The sequence below is a fragment of the Podarcis filfolensis genome (genome assembly GCF_964270895.1).
Source record: "Podarcis filfolensis genome assembly, chromosome: 13".
In the NCBI taxonomy this organism is placed as follows: Eukaryota; Metazoa; Chordata; class Lepidosauria; order Squamata; family Lacertidae; genus Podarcis; species Podarcis filfolensis.
The window spans coordinates 37,522,403-37,547,906 of NC_139615.1; the positions used below are offsets into that span (position 1 = coordinate 37,522,403).

The 25,504-nt window shown below is 46.7% G+C and overlaps 1 protein-coding gene and 1 long non-coding RNA gene across 5 annotated transcripts in view; one reads left to right on the plus strand and one right to left on the minus strand.

Annotated features, from left to right (window-relative positions):
• The window catches only part of LOC310748186, a 27,383-nt gene extending 18,311 nt beyond the window's left edge, over nt 1–9,072 (minus strand). The window contains exon 1 of the long non-coding RNA XR_014541173.1: nt 8,927–9,072. This is a non-coding gene — a long non-coding RNA (uncharacterized lncRNA). The remainder of the gene's footprint in view (nt 1–8,926) is intronic.
• The window catches only part of LOC310747956 (RNA binding protein fox-1 homolog 1-like), a 40,597-nt gene continuing 15,472 nt past the window's right edge, over nt 380–25,504 (plus strand). Inside the window, exons 1-3 of one of the 4 annotated variants that reach the window (XM_083583423.1) lie at nt 380–660; nt 13,739–13,960; nt 25,335–25,478. In XM_083583423.1, the coding sequence (XP_083439549.1) occupies nt 574–660; nt 13,739–13,960; nt 25,335–25,478 (453 nt within the window). In that variant the 5' untranslated portion in view covers nt 380–573. Of the gene's footprint in view, nt 661–12,481; nt 12,619–13,738; nt 13,961–25,334; nt 25,479–25,504 lie in introns of those variants that run through there. The other 3 variants (XM_083583424.1, XM_083583425.1, XM_083583426.1) reach the window with 3 other exon arrangements.

The following is a 25,504-nucleotide window of genomic DNA, read 5'->3' on the forward strand; positions in this document are numbered from 1 at the left end:
AATCAAGTTACATATAGGTAGCCGTGTTGGTCTGCCATAGTCAAAAAAAAAAAAAAAATTCCTTCCAGTAGCACCTTAAAGACCAACTAAGTTAGTTCTTGGTATGAGCTTTCGTGTGCATGCACACGATACCAAGAGGTATCAGATACCAAGAGGTATCTGAAGAAGTGTGCATGCACACGAAAGCTCATACCAAGAACTAACTTAGTTGGTCTTTAAGGTGCTACTGGAAGGAAATTTTTTTGTTTGTTTTGACAAATCAAGTGGAACTTGCAGCATTGGCGTGGTTGGATGACACATAAATGGAAAGGCCATGTTTGCCTCCGTACCTCGTGTTGACTTTGTGCCTCGTAAAATTGCACGTCCCTGGCGAGACCGTATCCCAGGGCAGATGCTTTTTGCCCAGGCAGTTTGTGACGGGAGCTTGTGTTCTCAACAGCTGTTGGCGTCTCTCAATGGCACCGTCCCATCTGCCACTCAGCACTCCCTCAGCTGGTGCCAAAGCCGTTTGGACAGAGGTGCTTTTGACTCCTTTTGGGACTGGGTGGTTGGGCCCTGACTTTATTATGTGCCATGCTCTCCCCTCCAGCTGTGGTTTTGCACCCCTACAGCCTGCCTGTCTACCCGCCGGCACCCCAGTGTTACTCCGGGCTGGTTCAGGTACGACTGCTTGTCTTCCTATCTATGCATGCGAGTGTGTTTGTGTGTGTGTGTGTGTGAGAGAGAGAGAGAGAAATGGAGCGAGATTTGTGTCATTGACAGGGCCCAGCTGCGGCTGGCTGGTGGTCTTGAGGGGGGACAGCTGATAAAGACTCCCGCAACGATAAATCCCTTCGTTCCCGGCGAGTTATTTTTACAGAATTGCTCAGAGAAAGAGAGAGAAAGTCCTTTCCTTGTAAGGGGAGAGATATTCATGGCTCCGGTGGGAAACACGGAGATCAATCCATTTTGTACCTGATTCCGTGGGTTCTGTAGAGCAGATGGACTCTGTCAACGGGAAGGCCTTCAAACCTAATGGGAGAAGTCTCTGTGGATTTAAATTACGTGCCGGTTTAAAATGGTGGTGTCATAAAACATCCTCTGACTTTGGTGGACGCAGCAAGATAAATCCAAAAGGAGAGGAAGACCTTACATGAGAATAAAGAGAAGGGACAAACTCTGGCTCTCTCTTGGGGGCTCACTGCCTTCTGGTTATGTCCACAAGCCTTTAAGCCCCCTAAGCTGACGGTGGCTTCCAGGTTCTTTATAATGTCATGCTATATCTGAGTCCTTCTGAGTGAAGGGTCATTTCTGGTACAGTGGTACCTCGGTTTAAGAACAGCCCCGTTTGCAAACAATTCAGTTTACGAACTTTGCAAAACCAGTAGTGTCCCGGTTTGCGAACTTTACCTCAGTCTAAGAACGGAATCTGAACAGTGGAAGGGCAGTGGCAGCGGGAGGCCTCATTAGGGAAAGCGCGCCTTGGTTTAAGAATGGTTTTGGTTTAAGAACGGACTTCTGGAATGGATTAAGTTCGTAAACCGAGGTACCACTGTATTCTTGTAGGAAACAATACACAGGTTAACATGAATGCTCTAATCTCCCTCATAGGCTGGGTACAGACCATACATTTAAAGGCTCCCTCACATCCAATAATCCTGGGAACTGTAGTTTACAGAGCTACAATTCCCAGAACCCTGGATTCTTTGCAGGGCAAATGTGCTTTAAATGTGTGGTGTGTAGTAAGCAGCCAGAGACTATCCCTGCTCAGGCTGAACGTCTTGGAAGAAAGGTGGGGCACGTGTGAATAATAATAATAATAATAATTTTACTGAGCAAATGAAGTGGCATTTGCAGGCTAGCAAAAGATATTTTGATACCCGGTTGGTTTCACCACATGGGTGATGCCCCTTAAGATCCCACATGGTTATGCTGAGGTGCAACCGCATGAACTTTGAGCTACTTCGCTGGTGCCCTTAACAACATGGCTGCCCTCAGCAATTGCATGCGCTGCTGGGCAGGCCCTCGGTATTTTGCACACTGAGAGGAATGACACAGCTTCCATGTTTTTGCTTCTTCTTTCCCCTCTTTGTGTTTTTGATTTTTGTGTGTATTATGAACGTTGGTGCACAGGAGACAAAGGATTTATATGACAAAGGCTGAGGTTCTTGCAGAATGATTTGTGGCTGACAGTTTCTCTCTGTGCCCCTCATCTGCTGAACAGTGCGGCCGAACTCCCAGTTTATTTTCTTAGATAATTTTTATTGAAGTTTTCAGGTTTTACATTTCCACATGAACATCTTTCATGATACACATACATTCAATGACTTCCCTCCTTCCCCTTCCAAAGTTCTTTTAATTTATCCATAATTCCTGAATATTCTTGTATCCGTTTAATCACCCCCCATTTTACATCCCTTTTAAATATGTTATACTGCTGAATTTACCTTAATACTGCCAGCGTTTTCAACTGTGTACAGTTATATTCCACTTACTAAAAAATAAATAAATCCACTCCTCTTTAAATACCTGTTCTTCTTGCTCTCTTATTCTGCTAACTCTGCATATTCTATCATATTAAGTTGCCAATCCTCCTTACTAGGGACCTCATTCACCCTCCATTTTTGGGCTAACAAAATCTGAGCCGCTGTTGTCGTTCCTAACAGGAATGCCTCTGGTTTTTTTTTTGGGGGGGGCACATTGTTTTAAACAATTTTTTTTCATCTCATTATATATCATCTCCCAATATTCTTTAACTTTTCTGCGAGCCCATCACATGTGAAAGAAGTTTAAACTCCCAGTTTATTTTCTTTTATTTTGTAGCCGGGGGCACCAACTATAGGGGGTGGAAGGAACTCTGGCTCCCTCAATATTTTTAGACAGGGGCCTGAGTCTTCCCTGCCACTGACAGGTGGGGGCTCATGCACTTGGGGGGGGGGAATTCTGGGCTGCCTCAGTGTGGTGTGCAAGTTGGTCCCCCTTTTTGTAACTACATTTTTTAATCCTACCTTTTCCACCGCAGCTATAAAAAGTGCTCAAAGTCACACACAGAAGTGACTTGTTTCACGAGCAACCTTGAACACTAGACAGTAGTAGATTCAAACCCATGAAAAGACACAACTTAAAAAACGAGACAACAAAACTACGAGGCACAATTTATAAATTGTGTTAAATAAATAAATACGAGGCATGAGTCAACAAAAGCAGAATATGAATGTCTGTTTGGAACAGCAGCAATGATAAACTGTGGCGCAACGGAGGCATTTTGGTGTCTGAGGCAAAACAACAACACCCAAATGGCTGATGGTAATCAATGCCATGACTGATAATTGATCAATAATTGACTACAGTAGAACCTCAGTTCCTGAACGGAATCTGTTCCGGGAGTCCGTTTGACTCCTGAAATGATTTGGGGACCAAGGCGCAGCTTCCGATTGGCTGCAGGAGCTTCCTGCAGCCAATCGGAAGCCACGCCAGCTGTTTGACTTCCAAAGAACGTTCAAAAACCGGAGCAATCACTTCCAATTTTCAATTGTTCGGGAGTTGGAACGTTTGCCTCCCAAGGTGTTCAGGAGCTGAGCTTCCACTATATTTTCTGCTAGTCCCCCCCCCAAGACCTGACCTGAGAGGCCCCCTTTTCATGTGCCATTAAAAGTTTACAAATGATCAGTTGTTACTTTAGTATAGGGAGAGGGACAGGACACCTGCTTTGTGATTTTCTGCCTCATGCATTCATAATATCTCAGGCGGCCCTAATTGCCAACCGAAAAGCTGGCAGAACAGAGAATCTTGACAAGCTTTCTAAATATTTGCATCTGTCATTTCACACATATTGTGAGAGGTGCGAAAATATTCAGGGGAATAGTTGCAGGGGAAATCCTACTGAAGTATATTTGGCAAGGAATAAGCTGATACAAACATCAGTGCTCATCCGTGGCTGGAATAAAAAGTATTCCAGATGATATGCAGGCTGGGGCTTTGTCAGAAAGAAGGAAATCTAACAGCTTGGTAGAACCTCTGCACATATGGATCTGGCATGAACAAGGCATGATCACAAGCTGTAGAAATCAAAGTGGGACTGCTCTATTTATTTCTTTATTTTCTTTGAAACTGCTTAACATTTCAAAAAACTTGGATTGATATATATATACTGAAAACCAACCAATATATCGTCAAAAGTATTAAAACACAACCTAAAACGAATAAGACAACAATTTGCAAACACATACGTATATGCTGTAAGCTGCCCAGAGTGGCTGGGGAAACCCAGCCAGATGGGCGGGGTATGATGATGATGGTTTCACATGAGATCATCTGCAGGAATATCTTTGCTCATTCCCTGAATTGGTGAGGCTCCTTTGACAACAATGAGAAATTGAGCCTTTAGTGTCATTGACCCAGTCCTGTGGAACACCCTGCCACTAGAGATTCAGTGGGTGCCTCCTGTGCCAACTTTTAAACACCTGCTGAAAACTTTCCTATTCTGCCAGGCCTATGCAGGCAATGAAGAGTACATCACCTCACAGATGTCTATTGCTGTTTGCGTTTAATTTCTTTCTGCTTTTAACTTGTTCTTTTTCACTTCCTATGATTTTATTGTCTGGTTTTATGTTTTTATATTGTTGCAAACTGCTGTGATATATATATATATATATATATATATATATATATATATATATATATGAGATACAGTGGAATAGAAGTACTTCTTATAGATAAATAATAAAATAAATGCAAATAAAAAGGAAACCAGAGGGTTCTAACATGTAAAACCGGGTCCAAGCCTGCCTGAGCAAAAGGGCAAGCCTTCACAAGACCTCTCAAGCAAGCAACTAATGATGGTTGCTTCATGTATAGCAAATAAAGGACTTTATGAGAACGAGACTGGTGGCCTCCCTTTAGCAGGGGTGCCCAAACTTTTTTCAAAGAGGGCCGGATTTGATTAAGTGAACGTGCGTGAGGGCTGACCAAAGTTGTTGAGCGTTTTTTAGGATTTGACCCCAATAAAGAAACTGCCACAGGGGCCAGATAAAACCTGCCAGGGGGCCGAATTAGCCCTCCAAAATGGACTTTGGACATGCCTGCTTTAAGGTCTTCCTTATTCCCCTGGTGTGGCTGTGAGGAACAGCTCAGAAAATTCCCTTTCTGGTTTGATTCATTGCATATTAATTCCAGAGCCTTTTTGCTGGTCAAGTGAGTAGTCTGAAGACAAACGTTGAGTTAGTATCAGTTGGCTGAGCCCTTACTTTGTAGGCTAGCGGCCGCACCAAAAGCAAGGCTACCTCTTCTCCTTCCTTTCTTAGGGCACAGAAAACATACTAAAGCCCTGAACCTCAATACCAGGTCTCTTGTAAGCCGAATAACTGAAATTGGGACAAATACTACCCCCCCCCAAATCCTGCAACTTACTGTATTTGTCCATGACAGGAGTTTAAGTACGGTTACTATAGTTCCCCAGGTGATTTAAGTACTGGATGGTGTGGCAAAAAAATTATCTTGACGTTATTTCTATGTCAGCTCCAATGTATTGGCTGGATTACTGAAATGTGCACCAGTTGTGACAGGCTCTAGTTGCAGCTAACATGTCAAGATGTGAGGAGTCACCACCCAGGTGTGCCCAGTTCTATGTCTGCAGATCCACTGCAAGAGTCATATTAAAATAACAGTAATTTTCACGTGAACGTAACCTGCTGCTCCTTTTTAAAGCTGTTGACAGTTCGTGGGAGACCCTGTTCACTTTTTAGCATTACGGTACATAGGAAGTTGCCTTTAGCTCAACAAATATTGTCCACTCTGACTGGCAACAGCAGCAGTCCAGGGTTTCAGAGAGAAGGATATTTCCCATTGCCTGCTATCTGAGTCTTTTAATCAGTGGTGTTGAACCTGGGAAATTCTGCATGCAAAGTATGTGCTCTGTTGCAGAGCTGTGGCCTTTTTCATAGACCCCAAACCCATAAACCTTCTGCCATGGGGGAAAATCTTACAATTTGAGTTCACTCTCTGGACACTGAGATCCAGCTCTGAGGGCCTCCTGGCAGTTCCCTTATTGCAATAAGTGAAGCTACAGGAAACCAGGCAGAGGGCCTTCTCGGTGGTGGCCCCCGCCCTGTGGAACACTCTCTGATGTCAAGGAAATAAAAAACTATCTGATTTTTAGAAGACATCTGAAGGCAGCCCTACATACGGAAGCCTTTTAATGCGTAATGTTTTATTATGTTTTTATATACGTTGGAAGCTGCCCAGAGTGGCTGGGGCAACCCAGTCAGATGGGTTGGGTACAAATAATAGCATTATCATCCTCCTCCTCCTCATTATTATTACTCTTATTTTTTATTAACTTCAGAGAAACTCAAAAGTGGCTTGCATTGTATTTCGTTCCCCATCATTGGGATGGGGGCTAGAGGAGAAACTATCTACAGAAGTTTTGTTTTGTTTTTAAAATACAAGGCTAACCTGGCTTCCTGCCAAAAGGACCTCAGCAATCCCTGGGCCTCAGAAAGATCCCTTGGGACTGGAGAGTAAATCTATTTATGACCCACCCCCCAATTCGGGCCCCTCTTGGGCTGTGACTGACAAGAAGGTGCTGTTTATGAAGTGGTGCTATTTATAAGACCTGGAAGTGGAGCCAGCATTGATAAGAAATGGCCTCCCGGGGGCTGCTTAAACCACCCAGTGGTGGTGACGAGTATCTGTGATTTGCACAGTGACGGGACAGGACGGTAGCACATAAACCCAGGGAACAGGCTGGAAGGCTGGAAAATTTCAGCTGGTTATTTACTCCCTTTGTTTCCTAAATGAGGAAAAGAACTTCATAGGAGACAGGTGGCTTTTTAAAGCGCCTGACACTCTCTCTCTCACACACACATGATTAATCTGCTCCTCAGATTAGAAGCACTCTCTCTGACATGTCTTCTCATGTGCAGCTCAAGCCTTTAGCTCCGAAGGGAAGAAAAAATATTTTGCACTCAGGTTTTTAGTGAAGGGCACCCAGTCTTGGAAACTTTCTTTCACAAAACTGTCAAAAGTGTCCTAATTATTGCAATGCTAGATGGCATAGGACGCCCTAAACTCCTTCAGCTGTGGGGAGGGGAATTCATGGCGAGGGGAGATTTATCTCTTGATGCTACCAAACTCTACGCTGTTCAAGGGAGCTGGACATATTCCCTCCCATTCAGTGTGTTTAAGGCAGTTTTAAAGCAGGGGTTGATAACTTGTCCTTCCAAGGCTGTTGGGCTCCAACTCCATCAGCCCCAGCTAGCATAGAAACCACTCCTGTTTCAAAGCATCAGCCTGGGTGGGAAAGCCTAAAACAATATCTGAAAAGTTGCCCATGATTTTAGAATGTTAATGCAGGATGGAAAGCGAAAGAACAAAGGGAACGTGCACTCCAGGTAATGTAAAAACTGCAGAGTTGTGGGTGTGAGAGGAGGCAAGGATTAACACACACCCTCCCCTGGCTGCTATTTACCCTACAGGAGGAAAAATGTAAGATACAGGCAAGTGTAGTTTGGCCCGATAGTGATACAGTTGAGGCACCAGTTACTGTATTTTTCGCTCTATAAGAAGCACCAGACTATACGACGCACCTAGTTTTTGGAGGAGGAAAACAAGAAAAAAAATCTTCTGAATCCCAGAAGCCAGAACAGCAAGAGGGATCGCTGCGCAGTGAAAGCAGCGATCCCTCTTGCTGTTCTGGCTTCTGGGATAGCTGTGCATCCTGCATTCGCTCCATAAGACGCACACAAATTTCCCCTTCCTTTTTAGGAGGGAAAAAGTGAGTCTTATAGAGCAAAAAATACGGTAGTTTCTTACACAAATGAGAATTCTGGAGCCCCATCTGTCTTGCAAGTTATTCCCTCTTCAGAAGAACAGCCGAATGCTCATTTCACCTATATTTTATATGGTTCTTTAATTTAGCACTTCTCCTGAACTCTTGGGCCTGACATCTCTTTCTGAAGCTGTAACCAAAGTCCCACAAAATGCATTGGCTGGAACTTTTGTTTTCTTTTCCTCTGGAGAGTATATTGCTTTGGACAATGGGCAAAAAGCCCTCCTTTTAAAAATGCCTCCCCTTCTGCTTTCTATATAACTTGTTTTATTATTACAAGATCTCTCTGATACCGAACATGCCCTCCAACATGTCTCTGATGAAAATAGGGCCGTTCCACTCCTTAACGATAATTTCACTATGTATACCCCACACAGTTTACTGGGTTACCGCAGCCATTCTGGGCAGCTTCCAACTTATATAAAAACATAATAAAACATTAAACTTTTTTTTAAAAAAACCCCTTCCCTATACAGGATTGCCTTCAGACGGCTCGTTGAGGGGCAGGGGCTTGGATAACTCCATACCCTCCAACATTTCCCCAAAGAAAATAGGGACATCCTAAGGAAAATTGGGACCTTCTGGGATCAAATCAGAAACTGGGATGGCTTCTCTAAATCAGGGATGTCCCTGGAAAACAGCGACACTTGGAGGGTCTGATCTAAGAACATAAAAAGAGTCTTTTGGATCAGGCCAATGGCTCATCAAGCCAAGCAGATGCTTGTGGGAATTTTCTATGTTACGAGTTTGGTGTATGTGTGATACGGAGGGGTGTTCAGTTATTGAGTCCCCAAATGTTGTCTGCAGTGCCGCAGCACAGACCCAGATTTCCCACTCCAGTGACAACTCTCTATTTATTTGCTATATTTATGTAAGGCTGGCTAGTAACCCTGTTCTACAGATAGCTCACTAACATTCAACGATAAAACGTTATCAAAATGCAATGGAATAAAATAGCAAAATCATAAAAGGATAACTTGCAGCCTAAACATTTTCAGCAGAGAGAATAAAGCCAGATGACTAAAAAATAAATAAATTTACACGGCACATAAACCGAGCCTCAGTGCATGAAAATCACAGTTTGTTTTTAAGGCTTGGGAGAATAAAAATAGTCGTCACCTGGCAATAAGCAGCCATTCTGATTTGTTTATGAGGCGATTATGTGACAATGAGCTTTCATCTTCCATTCATCCTGATTTGCTTGTGCAGTTGTTTATACGTCTTCTTAAGTCATTCATTCATTCCACACTTTTCAATGCATTTCCCCATCTCTTTCTGAACGCCTTAAAAAGTGGATTTGCTGTGCAAGAGCAACAGAGCGCTTTAATCCACTTCAATTCTGCAAACTTAAATCACTCGGTATGCACCTCAACCCCTCCCACATGGCACCTAGAATGACCATAAAGAAGGCGAGAGCCTCTTTAAATATCTCAAGTTAAGGGTAGGTATAAGTGAGCCAAAGCAATCTTTCAGACATCCTGGCTCCAAATCAATAAAGCTTTAAAAGCTAAGATCATCACTTTGAATTGGGCCCAGAGCCATGGAAGCTGATAAAATGTTGGTGTCATCATGTGATGTAGATGTGAGCAAAGTCACTTAAATAACACAGATGGAGTCCAGGAAGCAAAGTTCAGAGGAACTGAAAAGCTGGGAGGGGAAAAGACCAGTGTATGTTTCGAGGAGAAAGAGAGATTTTGTCTTTCTTAGTTCAGGCCTTGTACATAGCATGAAGACATTCAACTAAACATACAGAAGAAAACCCTCCCGGAACTACATAGGCAGTCAGAGTGTGTGCTACCTCGGTAATAATAATAATAATAATAATAATAATAATAATAATAATAATTGAATTTACTGTATTTTTCTGTGCATAAGACAAGGGGTCGTCTTATACACGGATAGTGCATAGTGCATTTTCTTAATTTTGAGTCCCCACAAATAAGGGGTGTCTTATACATGGGGGCGTCTTATACACAGAAAAATACGGTATATACCGCCCTATACCCGGAGGTCTCAGGGCGGTTCACAGAACAAAATAAAAATAAAAACAACAACCCAATAACCCCCTCCCCCCAAAAAACCACATTATAAAAGGGCATACAATGTCAACCAAATCAACCAAAGGCCTGGTTAAAAAGGAACGTTTTTGCCTGGCACCTAAAGGTGTACAATGAAGGCGCCAGGCAAACTTCCCTGGGGAGAGCATTCCACAGACAAGGAGCCACTGCAGAGAAGGCCCCGTTCTCATATTGCCACCCTCTGCACCTCTCGAGGAGGAGGCACACGAAGAAGGGCCTCAGAAGATGATCTCAGGGTCTGGGAAGGTTCATATGGAAAGAGGCGGTCCTTGAGGTATTGCGTTCCTGAGCCCAGTAAAGTTCATGTCACTCTGCCTGGTTGCTAAGCAATACTTCCACCCCTCTTGGTTAGCTGTCTTTAACACTAACAGAATTAGCACTTATGTAAGAAGCTGAATGATCCCTGCTGATGCACTTCCAACAGGAATTGGCCAGTCCAAGCAAACCATCTTGCAGCCCTATTTTCAACCACCTGACGTTTCCACACCTTTTTCGAACAGCGCATTGCAAGAAACTAAATGGGGAGTGGGGAAAGCATGGGTAATTGTGGCTAGGATCCAGTTATGGCCGTGGCTGGGCAGATCAGCAAAGGTTTCTTCTACACTGTCTGATAGGGCCAGCCCAAGCATGAGGCAAGGTAAGGTGACTGCCTCAGGCATCAGGATCCACAGGGGTAGAAGATCACAATGTAGATCTTTATTCTCTGCCCCCCCTTCCTGATGCAGATCTTCACTCACCCCTTTTTCCCTGGCAGGGAAGTGGGTGCCCTATGTGCCAAAATGCATTGGGCCGGCCCTACTGTCTGGTAGGACATTGGCATGTTCACATAAAAGCTTCCCATCCCATCTCTTGCAAGCTCTAGCAAAGGAGATGTGTGGGAACTGAGGCTCTTGAAGATAAAGTCTGATCTGATGCAAGGATTTTGTGCTTCAGCCCTCCTCAAGCATCGTTCTTCACAGGAGAGGTAGAAATTCACTTTGGCAGACAAATCCCACCATTCACAGCATATTTAAAATATCATTTAAGAAAAAACCAGAAGCTTTCCTTCTGGGTTTAGTAATGGAAGATATCCCCAAAAATATGAAAAATATATTCCTATACACAACAGCAGCTGCCAGGACCTTGATCGCAAAAAAATTGGAAAGGGGAACAAGCCCCAACAATAAGGGATTGGCAGAGCAAATTTTGGGAATTTATAAATATGGCAAAATTGACAGCGATTATAAGAGGAAATCAAATCAAAAAATAAAGAAAGAATGGAGTTGCGTAAAGGAATACATGGAAAAACATTGTTTTGGTATTAAAATATTTATATGAAGTCTAAGATATCACAAGGAGAAGTGACAGAGTAATAGGCATAACAGAAACGGTGGTATAAGATAGTACAAGAACACGATGAGTGAAGTAAAATTTAAAAGGAAAAGTCACATATGGGTGGAGGGAAGTCATTTTTACTGTTTTTCTGTCATCTTAGTTTGTATTGATTATTCTATCTGATATGTTGATATTTGAAAAAAATAAATTCACAGCACATTTGTGTGTGCATTATTGCAAATTGTGCCAACAGTTGTACGACTTCCAGGGACTGTATGAGGGCATCAGGGACCCATAGTCAAAACAGAGCCTCCCACCAAGGATTTTGTCAATTATCTTTTTAACCAATTGAATACGTGTAAATACATTTGCATCTCAGCAGAACCTCAGTACAAAAGATTTCTGCATTGCAGGAGGTTGAACTAGGTGATGCTAGTGGTCCCGTCCAAATATTCCGTTCTGTGATTCTATAAATGCCTTTTTGAGATGTTGAAAGAAATGTGAGATAACATACAAAAGCTATCACATAACGCTTGAAGGAAATTCCACCTTCAGTAGTTCCTTTTCGAATCCCAGCTGACACAGTGGTGCACCAGAACCAAAACAGCATCATTGTGTATGTGTGTGTAGTGGCTACTGTTTGGGACCAGAACAGGGAAGTTCTGGGTTCAAATCCCCACAGTTCTGAAGCATGCCCTCCCACTCACTCTCACCCTATCATAATGGGGATGGGCAGAAAGATACACAAGCCCTTTGGAGAAAGGGTGGGAGAAGATTAGAATGTAATACATGTGACTTTAACTCTCAACCCCGCCAGTTAATCAACTCAAGCTTTTCTTGATTAATCCTCCTAATTAAGCAAGCTGAAACATGTAGCCCAAATTAAAGCCCTTTGTGCTAACAGGAGCATCGTTTGCTTTCTTCAGTCTGAGATGCCAGTACACACCCTCCGATTCCTAATATCTTCATACTACCGATGTATAAACAACCTGGTCCCTTCTAGGACTAAGCCCTTGGGCTCAGATTAATCCTTGCCCCTGCCGTTGGGACAGGTGGGGCAGGTGCGTGGGCCACAGGGGCTGAGCCTGCCTGCAAACTGCAGATTCCAGCGAAATCTTGCAGCTGTCTTTCTTCTTTATCTACAGCCGTTTGTTTTTTCCAAAAGCCCCCAAACAGCTGAAAGACAAAGAGAGACAGTCCAGCAACTCCAAATAAGGGCTGAGGAGGTGTTGATAAGAAGCTGGCCAATGGGAGAGCCTGCGCCTGTTGAGACTTCTCCTCGTTGGCGGAGGGGAAAGCACAAGGGATGCCTTTATAGTCCTGGGCCAGGGGGAGAGAAAGGGTGTGCGCATTTTTCCTGAGCATCTTATCCCGGCAGAGACTCTGGAAGGTGCCAAGGGATGGGGCCTGTTGGCGTAGGTGGGTGAAATCTTGCAGGCTGCCTCGCTGTCCTCATTATGATAAATTGGGGTGGGGTTTGGCTTGAGAGCCTGAGCTCCCATATAGGGGAAAAAAAAGGAGTGTAATTGGTTCAGGCAAGAGCAGCTGCGAGATGAGACTCCGGGGTCCTCTGGGAGGAAGGAGTGGGTTGCTTATCAGGTTAAAGGTAAAGGGACCCGTAACCGTTAGGTCCAGTCGCGGACGACTCTGGGGTTGTGGCGCTCATCTCACTTTATTGGCTGAGGGAGCCGGCGTACAGCTTCCGGGTCATGTGGCCATCATGACTAGGCTGCTTCTGGCGAACCAGAGCAGCGCACAGAAACGCCGTTTACCTTCCCGCCGGAGCGGTACCTATTTATCTACTTGCACTTCATGCTTTCGAACTGCTAGGTTGGCAGGAGCAGGGACCGAACAACGGGAGCTCACCCCGTCATGGCGATTTGAACCGCCGACCTTCTGATCGGCAAGCCCTAGGTTCTGTGGTTTAACCCACAGCGCCACCTGCGTCCCTGCTTATCAGGTTAGGGGGGGGGGTTAAAAGTATGTCTTTATTCCTGTATTGGAAAGACAACTAGTCAGGATAACGGGAGGCCTGGGTTTCCTGTGAACAGGAATTGTGGAGAAAAGAATTTATTAGTGCTGGATTTTAGGGTATTGGGGATGAATGATCGGGACCTCCCTGATCCAGCTCTCACCTCCACCCATATCATTGGACGACCTTAGGCATTTTCACCTTTCTCTTTCCATTTCCTGCACGCTTTGGATTATAATAGTGTCCTACCTCGCAGGGGTGTTGTAAGAGTTATTGAGACAATGTCTATAGGTCCCTGAGGAGGAGAGCTACATACTATTCTGATACGTTGTCTTTGGGACAAAGGATACTGAAAAAGTCTGGAAAGGAGAGCAGTGTATTAGGAAGGTGGGTGGACGTGTTGTGAGAGAGGAATTGGTGCTTAGCAGTTGCGGGGATGGAGATTGGTGGCTGAGCCAGCTTTATCCCCAGTCCTGCTTGATTCTGCAAAATGGCAGCGATTGCTCCCCTCTTCTTCACTGCTTGCAGCTCCTAACTTTGTTGTCTTTCTGCTCTTCCTGCCTTTAGGGTAGTCCAGATGCAGCGGTACAGCCAGCGGATGCCATGACACAGACGTTCCCAGCTCAGTACCCTCCGCCGCCACCCCAGGCCCGGCTGCCTCCGCAGTACCATCTCCACAGCACCCCTTCAGAGTACCCATCCCCAACAGCGCCAGATCACAGCCTTCGTATCTTCCCCGAACAGGGAACGGCTGCGCCAGAGCCCCTGCCTCTGCCCCCACCGCCTGCGGTAAGTGATGGCTGAAGGTCTGGCTGGCTACACATGGGCAAATGGATGGGGAATTGTGGGTGGTTTGGGGGTACGGTATTTTTTATTTCGAGGGGTGTGTTATGGGTACCATGCATTGTAATGGCCCTGATTCCATTTGCAGCATTCCTCCGAAATTGTTCCGGAGCTGGTTCAAGGATCTGGACCCCTCTATTTGTTTTAGAAAAAAAACCTGAATGCAGGAAAGAGTTGCATTTCACTTCCATCTCTTCCTTCCTGTCTCCACATCTTGCACCCCAAAAGAAGTTGTGTAGGGCAGGCCTGATTTTTTCTCCAGGAGCCTCAGTTCCAGGGTTCTCTGGGAAAAGAGTGACATCTCTTGGGGGTTTGGTGTTCGGCAGGTGGATTTTCTGAAAGGAGAGGGGGATCTTGGGATTTTAGAAGGAGAGTAGATTTAAGACAGGTGTGTGCTGGGCTTGCAGGACTTTGCGTGGTCACGGTTCACCACAGGGGCTGCTTTTAGCCCTTTGGGTTCTCAGGATTGAGCCTTGACACCTGGGAAGCATCTCTAACCGTGTGCAGAGAGTGGCATCTTATTCCACCCTCACGCCATGAAGCAAACCATTACCAACTCCTACGTCTGAAAAGTTGGGGGGGGGGGCAATGGACTCCTAAAGCAAAGGATAAATATTATGGGACAGGCTCAGACACCGAGGCTGTTCATTTTAGAAAATTAAACACAGGAGAGGCACCGGATTTCTACAAGAGGTTTTGTGCGTTTTTGTTTCTGTGCTCGTCAGTTTGGACTTTCCTTGGCCACAGCCCCCAAATCTTGGAACAAACAAGGAAAAGTGCCTCTGAGCATATGTAGAATGTGCTTTTGGTCAACAACTGAACAACTGCTGCTTGTTGACAGCGCGCACACACACACACACACACACACACACAGAGAGAGAGAGAGAGAGAGAGAGAGAGAGAGAGAGAGAGAGAGAGAGATTCAGATTCATGGGACCTAATAGTTATCCCCCTCCCCCACCCCAAAATAACCACTGCCCTTTCCTCCTTTGCCTACACCAGGCACCCCCAAACTCAGCCCTCCAGATGTTTCGGGACTACAACTCCCATCATCCCTAGCTAACAGGACCAGTGGTCAGGGATGATGGGAACTGTAGTCCCAAAACATCTGGAGGGCCGAGTTTGTGTCCTATCAAGACTCTACCTATGGTCCTTTCCAAACCCATTTTAGTAGCTCCTTATAGATCTGTTTTCCCTGGTTTTCTCTTGCAGCGATCCCCTTCGCCATCTTGTAAGTGCTCAATTTTTACTCCTACCTCATGGCTGCATTGTGCCTGAGCGCAGGACTGGAATTTACCTCAGTACCAGTAAAGGTTGACTGAGGTTTGAGGTGGCCCTAGGCACAATGTCTTCTGCTGAGCCCCCTCTTATGTTGGTTGGCCCTGATGGTCTTATCTGATATTGGCAGCCGCCTCCAGGTGGTTTGGGGCTGCCATTTTACATTCCCATGATGCCCCTGATGTAGCATCATTCCAGGACATTGAGGGAAATTAAAAATGACAGCTCCAAGCCATCTGGGGTGGGAGGGTGGCCCTGGGCAGGTATTAGTTCAGCTAATTGCTGCCCATGTCCTGATGTTGGGCCTAAATGCCAGGGAGCCTCTTCTTCCCCTCCAGATACAGAGGAGCTTTTTCCTGAAATAACAACATGTCTTTTAGGGACATCATGTGATGTAACATAGCTCTCCCACTGGAATTTCCCAAAGTTAGACTTCTGAGGAAGGACAAGATTAGCGTGAGGAAGAGAGACCAGTGGATATTCTTCTTTTTTTGGTGGACCAGAAGCTTTAATAAAAAAGGAAAAAGCACTTGCACACAGAGATGCTGACACAGTCATCTCTTCCTCTAGATAATAACTGAGAGCAATGGAGGCTTCCCTCTGCCCCACTTTCTCTCTGATGCTACGTAGGCAAGTGTGTAGGAAGTGTGAGGTGATCATAGGGGCTAGAGACATGGACTCCCTACTGATGACTTCCATTTCTTTTCATGCCAGTCTGTGCTGCAGACCAAAGGCATCATTTTCTTTCTCTGCTCCCAGTTGCAGAATCACACCATGCCTTGTTGGTTTCTTACCTCTGTATACATTTAGGAGGAAAGTAATCAAATTCCGAATGTGGGGAGTTTCTTCATGGAGAGGTGTGTCATGGAGTAAGATCTTTCTGACATGTCAGAAACTCCCGAGCTTCTGTTTTCAATTGCGCCGTGTTGAACCTCCCCAAGATGTTTCACTAGTCTTGCCTAAACTCTCTCTCGCTTCTCTACAAATCACCCAGATGCCTTAGCCAAGCAGGAAACACCATATTCACAGCAAGCTGAGGTCAAATATGGTAGGAGAAACAGGAGTACAGTGGTACCTCAGGTTAAGTACTTAATTCGTTCCGGAGGTCCGTTCTTAACCTGAAACTGTTCTTAACCTGAAACATCACTTTAGCTAATGGGGCCTCCCGCTGCCGCCGCTGCTGTGAGATTTCTGTTCTCATCCTGAAGCAAAGTTCTTAACCCGAGGTACTATTTCTGGGTTAGCGGAGTCTGTAACCTGAAGCGTATGTAACCCGAGGTACCACTGTATTATTCACCTGGGTACACACCATACATTCAAAGCACCTGCCCAAAGATTCCTGGGAACAGTAGCTTACACATCACAGAAGTACAGCTCACAGAACCATTAGTGAACTACAGTCTGCAGGATTCTTTGTGGAGAGGAGAATATGCTTTGTGGAGAGGGGAATATTGTGTATGGTGTGTGAGAGGAGATCACGGCTGCTTTGCTCCTCCTCATTTGATCTGCTGCTGTGCCACACAGAACCAAGCCAGTGTTTGGCATAGCGTGCCACTGAACCTGAACTCTTGGTTAGGCTCTCTTCAGACTAACCCCAAAATGTAACCAGGTTTGTAGAGAAAAGAACAAGTCTATTATAAATCTCATCCACACCAGACCTTCAAATCACTCTTATACCACTTTAACGGTCATGACCCCCCCCTGAATAATGGGAACTGTAGTTTGCCAAGGGAGCTGAGAGTTAACAAACTACAGTTCCCATGATCCTTTGTGGGGGAGCCATGACTGGGAGCACAACAGGGCCTGAGGGTAGCTGGACGCTGTTCAGAAGTGGTGGGGAAGGGGGTACATGGCACAACTGTTTCATATTATGCGAGCTCTCATGCTTGATGCCCACACATAGCAGCATGGTGGACTGGCAGTCATTCTGAGGCGATAGAAAGGACTCCACCACATAAGTTTATGGGGAAGGTGGGCAGAGGGGAGAGGAAAACCTACCTTTAAAAAACAAAACGCCTTCCTGCAAGTAGGATATTAGCACTGTTAAAAGTTGCTGGGTTAGAACCGCTCTTTTCTCTTCGATGCGCTAGGTTTCATATTTGCATGGATTCCTTTTTAATAAAAGAGAGCACTCCAAAATGACACCCACACCCCGCAATCTGAATTAGCATGGTACACTTTGGCACCTCACAATTATGCCAACTTCTGCTGCTGCATGTGTAGACCTGGCCTTACTGCTCATGCAGAAAGCGAGTCACGCAGGCAGGACGTTGTTGTGGAAGGTTTCAGATTAGAACAACTCCTGACTCTTGCTCCAAAGGAAGCAGGGTGAGACCCTCTTCTCCCATCATATGCATTAGATGGATCTGCCCCTCTTTCCCCCACTCTTCAGGGCAATGGCTTCCTCCCTCCTCTCGCCTGAGCCAGTGACCCTCGAAGAGATGGCCTCTCTGCCCATATTGGGTAACACGTGTTTTCGCCGGCCAGGACAGCTGCGCTGCACCCCCTATCAGATTCCCTGTTCTCTCTCTCCCCTTCCCCCCCACCCTGCCCTCAACTTTCACCATCTTTGCTGGCAGCTGTTTATCTCCACATGGGAGACAAGTGGTGTGTTGCTGATAGCCTCATCTCAAGGACACTGTGCCCTCCGAGAGACTGTAAACAGAGAGGGCTCAAGACAATTTGGTGCCCGAGGCAAAAAAATAAATCCTGATGGATTCCCTTTCCATTCCCTGGTGGCAGCAGCAGCAGTAGTAGCTCTCAGCGGCGTAGCGTGGGTTGTCAGCACCCGGGGCAAGGCAAGTAATTTGTGCCCCCTAACCCGGGGCAAGACAAGTAATTTGCGCCCCCTAACCCTGGGCAAGGCAAGTAATTTGCGCCCCCTAACCCGGGGCAAGGCAAGTAATTTGCGCCCCCTAACCCCTAACCTGCCGCCGCTGCCAGCTTCTTCTTGCTGCTGCCTGGGCTGGGGTATTTACGGTAAGGTAGCCACGGCGGCGGCGGCGGGTCCGTGTCAGGTGATCTGAGGCGAGTTGCCGCTGGCGCTGCCGCCCAAACGACGCCGCTTGCCCGGAGGAGGGCAGAGAGGCGAGGAAAATGCAACATGGCCCAGCAGCTGCAGCAGCAGCAGCGGCGGCGGGGCTGTGAGGAGGGGCTGCCTGGCGCGCCCTCCGCGGCCCTGATGCGCGGCGAGCGCTGAGAGCCGCTGCCTGCCGGACGCCTTCAGCCCAGACGCGCGCACAGCTCGTCGGTTCCGCAGACATGGGGCTCTGCTACAGCCTGCGCCCGAGGCTCTTCGGCGACTCCGGAGGCGGCGAGCGCGCCCCCCAGATGTTGCGCCCGGTGCGGCCGGCCCCCCTGCACCCCCCACGCTATGCCACTGGTAGCTCTTATTGACCACCACACCAATCGTCTAAAGTTTAGCTTCCAAACTGACAGTTGGCTGCTTTCCAATGGCACCCCAAAATCTACCACGTGAGGTAAGCCTTGGAGTAGGGCTGGACTAACAAATGCCCTCCCTCACAGAGCCCTGTGCCGTCGCCCCCTGCCTCCGCCCCCAATAAAGTTGCCATCTGTCCAGAATTTCTTTTATTAAAAACTGGCCTCTAAACAACTGCATAATCTGTAGAAGTCAACAGGTGAAGTTTTTCCAGGGCCCAAAAACCCACCATCACCTGCTGATTCCTGCAAACCAAACTGTTGTTTAGGACGCAGCTGCTGGGGCCGATAAATTGGCAGCCCTACTTGTCAATCTGGTTGTGTCTGGTTGTTTCACGTCCAGGCAAACCCTGATCTATGGTTCTCTTGTGCAACCTAGATTACAAATTATCCCACAAGCTCTAATCCTGCTTTGCTATCTGCCTCCAGCTTCCCTCCTCGGCCACAGCTATAGGGTCCCCCCTATAGCCCTGTTCCTCTGCCTTTAATGCCAGCTGGGCATGCAGCAGCCAGCAGGTGAAGCCTGCATGTTCTTTGTCACCTCCTAACGCCTGCACATCAAATCAGAGCACAACACAACATAGAAGCTGGTAATAATAATAATCAGTGCTTTTTCTGGGGGTACACAGGGGTATGTATACCCCTGAACATTTTGTGAATCTAAGTTCATTTTGTGAATCTAAGTTCGGCCTCACTGAGGGGCAGTATTTCAATAGAGTAGGAAAATGAGAGTACCCCTAAACATTTGTTTTTGGAAAAAAGCACTGATAATAATAAGAATTAATGGCTGCTTTGGTCTTTAGCCTGACAATACCTGCCTTTTGAAGGAGCCCTTAGAACAGGCCTCCCCAACCTGCGGCCCTCCAGTTGTTTTGGCCTACAACTCCCATGATCCCTAGCTTATAGGACCAGTGCTCAGGGATGATGGGAGTTGTAGTCCAAAACATCTGGAGGGCCAAAGGTTGGGGATGCCTGCCTTAGAACATATTTCATTATCTCATGTTGAATTATAATGTTCAGTTTCACATTGCTTACTGTGTACAGCTCTGGGTTGTTACCACCCCCATGTATATGTTTTGTAGCTCACCTTAGTTCAATTGCAGGTGCTTCCACTCTTCTGCTTCCAAGGTGGGCAACACAGAGGCTAAATTGGAGGAGTGGGGAGCTTTCTTTTTTATCTCATTCCCTAGTGGAGAGCCTTCTGGAGTGGGAGGCACAAGAGGGAGATGGGTGGGGCCAGAGACAAAAGTGGGTGGAGCCAAGGCTGTGGATCTTACCTTTGGCGCTGTGCGATTCATTCCTTCTATGCTCATATTTCCCAAAGTGGGTAATAATGCGGCAGCTACAGGGATGCAGAAAAGGGAGGTATGGGGAAGTCGTTGAAATAAGGTTTAAGAAAAAGAGGTTATGAAATTATACGTGTTTATATGTTTGTTTGTTTATGTATTGTCAGTTGTATTGTGCTTTAATATATGTTGGAAAATTAATAAAAATTTATAAAAAAAAATAATAATGCGGCAGCTAGACTGGTGACTGGAAGTGGCCGCCGAGACCATATAACACCTGAAAGACCGACATTGGCTCCCAATACATTTCTGAGCACAATTCAAACTGTTGGTGCTGACCTTTAAAGCCCTAAATGGTCTCTGCCCAGTATACCTGAAGGAGCGTCTCCACCTCCATCGTTCAGCCCAGACACTGAGGTCCAGCTCTGAGGGCCTTCTGGCAGTTCCATCCCCGTGAGAAGTGAAGCTACAGGGAACCAGGCAGAGGGCCTTCTTGGTAGTGGTGCCCTCCCTGTGGAATGCCCTCCCACCAGATGTCAAGGAAATAAACAACTATCTGACATTTAGAAGACATCTGAAGGCAGCCCTGTTTAGGGAAGTTTTTAATGTTTGATGTTTTATCCTGCTTTTAATATTCTGTTGGGAGCTGCCCAGAGTGGCTGGGGAAACCCAGCGAGATGGGTGGTGTATTATTATTATTATTATTATTATTATTATTATTATTATTATTATTAATTATGCCCCCTGGTTGGCACTGGAACCATCCGGGGGCATTAGTAGCATCAGGTGCAATTGGGGAGCATTGAATAAAAATATAGGGGTGGTGGAAGCATAAAGAAGAGAAGAAAATTTTGAAAAACGTTCGTACATGTTTCATTTGTTGCATAATGACGCTTACCTGGGTCCGATGGTTGCGCTGGAGTCAAGGGGTTTTCGATTTCAAGCTTCAAGGTGTCTTACTTTCGAAACATTTTCTTTTCTGTGTTGTAGGATGTAGGTAGAAATATGGATACATAAAAGAACGCAAATTTATCACTGCGACATTGTTTGCTCGCTTTAAAAGTTGGATTTTAAGAGGGGGTGCTGAGTAGTGGGTTCCCCCCTCCCCTGTAAAGGGGGTGGTAGGCCAAAGAAGTTTGGGAACCTCTGGTCTATGCAAAAGTCAAAGCGGTGTCTCTCCAGCCTTCACCCTGCCAAGCAAGAGGCAGCCTCGCAGTTCCAGGACATCCCAAAAGTACTTGAGGAGAATGTGGAGCAGGGCAGGTGAACCATGTGGTCTGGGGAGGGGTAGTGTTGTTTGGGAGGGGTGCGGCCTGGGGAGATCCCCATGGGTCAAACAGAGGCTGCCACCACTACCCTATGGGCATGAGATTCCCCAGCCCTGCTTTAATGTCTGTATGTGTCTCTCTTCTCTCCCCCCTCCCCTCCCTTCTCTCTCTCCCTCTGCTGGAAAGCCTTTGCTAAGTGCCAACTGCCAAAGGATTCCTGGTCTGTAGCAATTCCTACCCCCCACTCAATGACTGTGTCTTTCCCGGACTAGGGCCTTTTCCTGGGGGTGTTAACAGCGACGGTTCGTGGACCTCTCCCATCAAGCTCAGGTTTTTGTCCCAGGCATCTTGGACATCCATCACGTTTCTCTTGTTCTACTCTCATTAATACATATGAATAGTTAACCTCTTACTCACTGTGCAACTGCACCTGCCTGTCTTCTCAGCCTGACACCTCCCTGCCCTTACCACTCCTGTGCATTTGACCCTTCCAGCCAAAATCGGGGAGGTTTTAATCCCTGTTGAACTTGTCTTTATGAGCAAAGAGTCTGCGTAGCATTTGATGGATGCATCCAGCTTTTTTGGGGGGGGGGGAGTTGTGGAGCGTATTGCCAGGGTGGGGGGTGGGGTGGCAGGGGGTTGTGGGTGGGGAAGAAGCAGTGGAAGATGGAGGACTGGCTACTGCCTGGTGGATTGTTTGCATTTGTGAGTGGCCGGAATCGCGTGTCTTGTTTTTTTACTAGCAACATGAGGGTGCTCCTTTCTGTGGGTGCGGCATGCTCAGAGGCCGGCACACTCCCGGCACAGCCTGTAAGCATGCCGACACAGAGCGGGCGTATTGTAGAGCTCTCCACACGTCCCACAGATATCACTGTTTATTTTGGAAGGGCTGTTGCAGCTCAGCGGTAGAGCATCTGCCTCATGTGCAGGTGTTCTTGGGTTCGGTTCCTGACATCTCCAAGCAGCACAGAGAGAGACTTCTGCCCGAGAGAGCCGCTGCCGATCAGGGTAGACATCACTGACCTAGATGCACCAATGGGTCACACTCGGTTTAAGGCGTCTTGTCCCTAAAATGGAATGTCTGCATGTGGACAGGCTGAGGGCACGGATCATTGCCAGTAGAGACTCCTAACTTTCGTTGGGGCGGAGAGCAGTGGGTCAAAGCAAGACACGCACGTTAGCAGAAATTGTCCCTGGGCAACGGTGTACATGCATGCTTCTTCCCCGTTGCATCTGAAGATTGCTCTCCTCTAGCATCTTGTCTCAGAGACCAGTTGCTTTGAAAACAAAGGGAGGGTTCGGCCACAGAAGTGTGTGTCCAGGAGAAAGGGCTCAGAGGAATCTTTATCTGAGCCCAGTTCCCTCACCACCATTGATTCACAGGGACTGTGCTTGCTTGAATGAAGCACCACCAAGCTGGAAAGGCAGCTTGTGAGAAGCATTTCCTTAGTAGACAGAAACGGAGGGGAGGCGAAAGTAGCCTCTCCTCAGCACTTTCTCCACACAAAACGCACAGCCTCCCAGGGCTACTTTTCATTTTATTTTTATTTTTAAAGGGGCTCTATTGGTATACCAAAGGTATAGGAAATGGCTGGGAGGAGTCCATAAGTTGTGTGCCCCACACGTTCTTCCAATGCGTTGGGGGTGTCACCTGTACCCCTTTCCTGTGTCTGGACTGTACCATTGTAGATGGCAGCTAAGAGCTCACATGATGGAATGCTTATGAAAACCCAACAAATCAACACACATGGGAAGTTTGATGTTGTGAAGAAGGATCCTAGCCTTCCATCCCCCCTGGACAGGCTAGTTTTCTTTGAGCATGAATGCATTGTTCTTAATGTGCAAGATTGCATGTGGGAGCTTCCCATCATGCGCCGTTGACACGGCAGAGTCCAGACACAGTTTACGGCCTTATCTGCCGTTTCTAAGAACAAAGCCACAGAGCCCAGGCTTCTTTGGCGATTAGCAGGTCAACAGTGAGACTTCGTGCTCCACCAAGCCTGTTTGGACATTCCTGCTTTCCTTGTCATCGCAAGGAGGTGCTAGGTGGTAGCACATGCCCCAGACAGGGCCTTCCCCCTCTTTGCCAGGCTGTAGCAGGAATTTCAAAGACAAGTTCAACTCTGTCCCCCTGCCGGATTAATTGCTTCTCTCAGGCTCTTCTCTCTCTCCCCCCACCCTTTGGCACTTAAAAGACATTGCAAGAGAGGCTGCCCACACCTCGGCCGTGGCCTTGGAATGTTGCATCGTGGTGATTGCATCGTGAGTCGAGGGGGACCATCTGCATGGAGAAGAGGGGTGGTGGTGTCCGGTTTGGGGTCCCCCAATCTTCTCCACAAGGTTTCTGTGAATCGTGCCCTCTCTCACCTGGCCCTGCTTCTTCTCTCCACTAATGTCCTTCTGTGTGCTGGTTTGTGTCCATCTTCTCCATTAACCCAAGCCAGAATGTTTTGCTGATGCATTGGGACATCTGTTTTTCCCCTTCTGGTTGACCAGGAAAAGTTTGGGAAGAAGAAGATTGGCCCCATCTTCCTTGCAAAGAGAGTGGATCTGATTTTGGGGGGTGGGATTGTGTAGGAAACAAGGAGGGGATCTGGCCCTCTCTCTCCTGAACTTTCATGCCAACAGACAAGATAAACAAAAATGACCAAATGAATTTGTGGAATTAGCAATTGTGTGAATTGTTTAAGAGTAAATATAGCAGATGGGGGAGCCCAGTCCTGAGCAGAATTCTGGCAGGGGAGCTTCAGAAATGAATTCTGCCCTTTCTCACTTGCTATTCACACAACTGCAAAATGTGTGACAGGTGTCACATTGAGTTGGCCTCCCAGTTTCACATGAATCCTTCTGCAGATAAATATACCAGCTCTTGCTGGACAGCACCACTTTAGGTTTCAAGGGCAAAGGAGTTCATGACTGACTTCCCCCCTCCATTTAAGAAAATTTATCTGCATATGCGGTGCTGGCGTGCCAGGCAGAAAAGCAGGCCAAAAAAAAAAAAAGCTTCTCTTTGATCTGCTTTTCCCTCCAAGGGGAGTGAGTCCAGTTCTTGATTTTAAACTATCTGAGAGAACACCCATACATCTAAGGAGCTTCTACTTGAAACCTCAAATGGTGCTGTCCCAGGAAGACTGCACCATTATTATGGTTATCTACTATACTGCCTTTCTGCTAAAGCACTCAAGGTGGTTCCTGTTTTGAAATAATGGTATACAAGGTAATAGACAAACAGTGCAAAATGAAAAGAGGAACGGGGAAGGAAGCAATAAATAAGTCAGTTTGGGGATTTCATAGTCTCTCATGATTTCTCTCTATGAGCAGATTGGCCCTTGCTTTGTCTAAAGCAACCTTTCCCAAGCTGGTGCCCTTCTGATGCTTTGAACTACAACTCCCATCAGCTCCAGCCAACATGGCCAATGGTCAAGGATGATAGGACTCTGAACCCATTACACATCTCCTTGGCCACTGTGAGAGCAGAATGCTGGACTGGATGGGCCTTTGGTCTGATCCAGAAATGGTCCTTCTTATGTTCTGGCTGGTCAGAAGAATGGATAGTACTAAGGCTAGACAGAGCAATAGTCTGACTCAATGTGAGGCAGCTTCAGATGCTCAACGTTGGGATGATGCTGGTTGCTAGCATCTGATGTCTTGGACACCACTTTCATTACACACATATACACAGGCCACACCTGCTTGCTTTCTCCTGTACAAAGATCAGAGCAACAGAGTAAACTTGCTATGAAGATGCTGCTGAATATTCCCCCACCCCATGGTACCCAATTTCCTCCCACCCCATCTTGGCAACAGTTAGACTCCATAGACTGACGTTACTACACTGCGAGTCTCTGCACATCCTCAAGACCACTTGCACATGAACTGGAGAATGCCCATTGTTGGAACTTGCCCAGCTCTGACCACCTTGTTCTGCCCATGGCACGACTTGGGAGTGTTATGCTCCATGCCCTCTGTGCAGGTGTTGCAAGGGGAGGGTTGCCTCAGTGGTGTTTGTGATCCTGCTTCTTTTCCTCCTTGCCCCACCCCTCCCCACAGCAGCCGGAAGAAGCCCCTGCACCTGAGCTGTCTCCCGAGGCAGAGGAAGCAGAAAGCAGCGAGAACAAGGCCCAGCCCAAACGCCTGCATGTGTCAAACATCCCCTTCCGCTTCCGTGACCCAGACCTGCGGCAGATGTTTGGGGTGAGTCTTTCCTCTTCCCTGCTTCC